Source organism: Sardina pilchardus, chromosome 17, assembly GCF_963854185.1.
Source record: "Sardina pilchardus chromosome 17, fSarPil1.1, whole genome shotgun sequence".
NCBI lineage: Eukaryota > Metazoa > Chordata > Actinopteri > Clupeiformes > Clupeidae > Sardina > Sardina pilchardus.
In genome coordinates this window covers 15240228-15244132 of record NC_085010.1, presented here as the reverse complement: position 1 = coordinate 15244132, position 3905 = coordinate 15240228, and the positions used below count along the sequence as shown (strand labels likewise).

At 41.5% G+C, this 3905-nt stretch overlaps 1 protein-coding gene across 1 annotated transcript; it reads right to left on the bottom strand.

Moving 5' to 3' along the window:
- Window positions 1-231: 231 nt before the first annotated feature.
- LOC134062243 (probable E3 ubiquitin-protein ligase TRIML2) lies at window positions 232-3412 on the bottom strand. Its single transcript, XM_062518196.1, has 6 exons — window positions 3180-3412; window positions 2921-3010; window positions 2567-2806; window positions 2148-2173; window positions 1880-2007; window positions 232-1421 (listed from the first exon to the last, which is right to left on the bottom strand). Exons 1-6 carry the CDS (start codon window positions 3360-3362, stop codon window positions 811-813), a joined length of 1278 nt encoding a protein of 425 aa, XP_062374180.1. The 5' UTR covers window positions 3363-3412; the 3' UTR covers window positions 232-810.
- Window positions 3413-3905: the final 493 nt, after the last annotated feature.

The following is a 3905-nucleotide window of genomic DNA, read 5'->3' as shown; positions in this document are numbered from 1 at the left end:
TGCCGTGTATTTGTTCAGACTTCAGGCAAGTGCAACAAATGCACTCATCACCAGGAAATGTGTTCAGTTTCAATGTTGGTGAAGGGGAACTTCATTTTTTAAATACATGAATAAATTGGATAATACGATCTTGCTATCAGATTTACAGTAATCAACCTGCAGAGTTGCTTAGTTTTTGGTTGGCTTTTTTCTGTGTTCTTCAAGTGGATCAAAAAGAGGCTCCTTTCACGATTGGCAGGGTATGCACATTTATTTATCCCATTTATGTAATACACAAACATTTATATAAATAATCAAAACATGGAAGGTACTTTACGAAGACTTCCTAATACACTTAATGAGGACATAGAATGGATGAGTTGAGTATTGCACTGTGTTCTCTGATGTTAAAATATTAGATATTCAACTTTGATTTAAAAAAAAAATCAACTCAATTGCAATTTTACAAGACTAATTAAAACCATATATTTAGGCTGGGTATTGAGATGGTCTGTTTGACTGAATGGCGCCCTCTTTGGCAACCCCAATTGAACTTCAATGGCTTTGCGATGTCTGACATCACAAGCAGGCTCTTTTCTAATTTGCCCATTATTTTGTGTCTATTTCTAAGTTCAAGATTTTCATATGAAAGAGGGCACAACCTTGCCTCATGTTCATGATAGCTCTTTGTTTATGCATAACTTCTCATAATTCATGAAAACCAAGGAAAAAATGATTTCCATTCTATGTCACCTTTAAGTTGGAAATAAATAATTTAAAAGAATAAACAAACTAAGCTGGTAGTTAGAGAAAAACACAGGTAAACAGGGCTCAGGTAAGCGGGCCTTGGAGGCCAGTGGCGCTTGGCGAGTCCACGCATGGGTCAGCCATGCTTGCAGGACTCTCGGGCCTCGGGTCCTTCTCACAAATGTTCCACAAGACCAGACGGGAGAAGTCGTCGTCCTTGGGGGCGATGCTGAACACCGGCCGCATCGGCCTGCCGCCGCCGCCACACCGGACCGCAAACGCGTGCATGACGGCGTTGACGGCGACGTTGTAGAACCACAGGCGCCCCTTGTCGCAGTCGAGGAACACGCCGAGGAACGAGAGATCCTGCTCTCTCACTCTGACGTCGTCGCGGTCATGCAGCGCTGAAAGCATGCCGTCGTCCAGCCTCAGCGTCCAGGACAGCTTCTCTGTCCCCTCCTCTCCCAACACACCTATCTCCCAGCTCCGACACCCTCTGACGTCCACCTCCCAATAATGCTGGCCAGTGGTGAAAGCCTGCTCGGCCTGCACATGCAGTAGTACGGCATCCTGAACTTCGTTTGATCGATGATTACTCCGCAGGTCCTTGGCAAAGACAGTCACCTGTCTGTGATCCTCCGACACTCTCAGCTTCTCGTGGGCCGTGTTTTTGTCAAATGTGATGAAGTCGGCAACTATTCAAAAAAGAGATGGTGATAACCTTTGATCAGTTTTTAGAATTTGTTGGTCATAAGGCAGCTATTCCATTAGAGGTGTCATGATAAAGGCTTTAAGGTCATTTCAGTACATTATAAAGTAGGCAGCAACTTCACTTTAGTGGTAAAATTAAGATAGTAAGATTAAGATGGTAAAAGATTCAACTTGATGTAGCTGGCTGCAGATGCCTTAAGATGACGATACATAATGTGATCATTTCTGAGATTCTGATTTGATTCTGGTGATGTTTTTAAAATGGTTGAAATCTCAGAATCAGAATCTCACAAATAATCACATTACCGGTATGCAGTCATCTTAAGATGGCTGCAGGCGGCTGCATTAAGTTGATTCCCGTTAATGTCAAACTCAACAGGTTATTCCTGTTTTGGCTTGTTGGCAAATATATTCTAATTGCTGCATTTCTAATTATGCTTACACTCCCATGGCTGTGTCAGGCATGATTTGCTCATCTCGAGGATTTTTTGGACAGAATTCTCCAGTGATTTCAGTCTGAGATGATCATCCTTCTCCCAGTCAACAGAGTTCTTGTCAATGATTTCAATTCTAAAACAAATCAAGGAACAGATATTGAACAGGCAAACATATTCTAATTGATTTCAAAAACCTGATAATTGCCATAGATGTATCTTTTTTTATTCAATGTAAGTCAGTCAAGTTTATTTGACATACACAGTTATACTGACCTTTTTTCCACTTCCACACATTGAGTCTATGAAGAGGACAAAATGCATTAGGACCAGCAGGACATTAGCCTTCCAACAAGTGCATAATATGAGAAAATTATTATGAAGGTATGACCAAATGTATTCAGAAGACAGTATCATGGTGGAAGCAGAAGTGGGTGGTAAATGTAGTATGTTTACTCTGTTATAGACTGTCGTACTGATAGTAATGCAACCTATATTCACTCTTACTCAAACATAGGGTAGCTTTGCTGTAATTCAACTTTTTCCCGTGTTAAGTAGTAGCGTGTGAAGCTTTGCTTTCAAAGTATTATAGATTCCCCCAACATGGAATAACAAAATATTTACAAAACTTGAGCACGGGTTTTGCTGACTTCACTGATACACCTTTGAGTCATTGTAGTAATTTAAAAAATTACCATCACAGAAGAAACATTGTCCGGGCTTTGTCCTGCCTCGATCCAAAGCTGTTCTAATTTCTCATGGATTTCTGCCATGGTCTTGATCTTGAACTGGGCCTCCATGATCTTGAATTGGGCCTCCGTGTTCTTCTGTTGGGCAGCTAACAGTTTGAAGGCCTGGTTCTTGCTCACCTCCACCAGGTCTCTGAGCTCCTTGAACATGGCATCCAGGTTCTCTTTTATTTTGAGAAAGATGTCCTGTGTCAAGAGTCAAGACAGAAGAGAAGCTGAATTTCATTCACATATCAAGGTAGAATTATTTGAATAATACAGACATTCTGGTGAGTGTAAAATCCAAACATTATTTCTTACCTCTTTAAGTTTGGTTCTATTAGTGATTGATGCCTCGTAAGTGAAACTGTTTGGTCCCCTGATATTTCCTGCCAATCCTTTGAGTTCATCCTGGAAGAAGATAAACATCAACAAATAAGTAGGTTAATTGCACTTGGTAAAATAAATACAATCCATTATGTTTGCTCAGTGAAAAATCAACAGTAGGCTATAGAACTACTTTCCACCCTCTTATATTTTTCCCAGGTTTGTTTTTGAGGCTAAAAAGTGGAGATCTCACTATTCGCTTCTTGCATGCGTCTTGAAGACTTGAGAATTGGTGATGACAGTGACTGCCGTTGGACAAGCAGCTGTCGCACAAGGCTACTCCACACGCCTGGCAAAAGACCGTCAGTCGGTGATGGCTACCGCAGAGGCTGATGGCTGATTTCACAGGTGCGACTGAGCGCGTTGAAGACGACATTTCAGTAGCCAACGGGTCCTAGAAGAAGCAGGAGAGCGAGTGACACTGAAAGAGATTGCGAATGCATTTAGAATCTGGATGGAATGCGTGACATCAGTAGCTCGCCCGCACCTGATTAGCAATGACGGGAAGCGGAAAATAAAACGCCCCTGATCTACAGCAAGTGATATGACAGGTCTGTGCTCAAGGCTAATTTTACAATGCTGGAATTCGTAATTGTTACAACGACAAGTGTGTGGGGTTTTTTTTGTTGTTGTTGTTGTGGTGGTTGTTGTTTGTTTAAGCCTGCAACAGAGACTCTTCATTCATACTCTATACAGTAGCTTCTATTCATTTTACACTAGGCCTATACTTACACTTACAAAGTAAAAAAAACGTTCCAACCTTCACATGAACTCTGAATTATGCATGTCCTTAGGTATGCTCAGCCCTCACCACGGGAATCCCTAGGTCGTAAATCTGGCAGCAGTTTACATTCTTGACCAATATTGTAACCTGACACAAGTTAACATAGGCCTATGCCAAGGACTGAGATTTTACAAC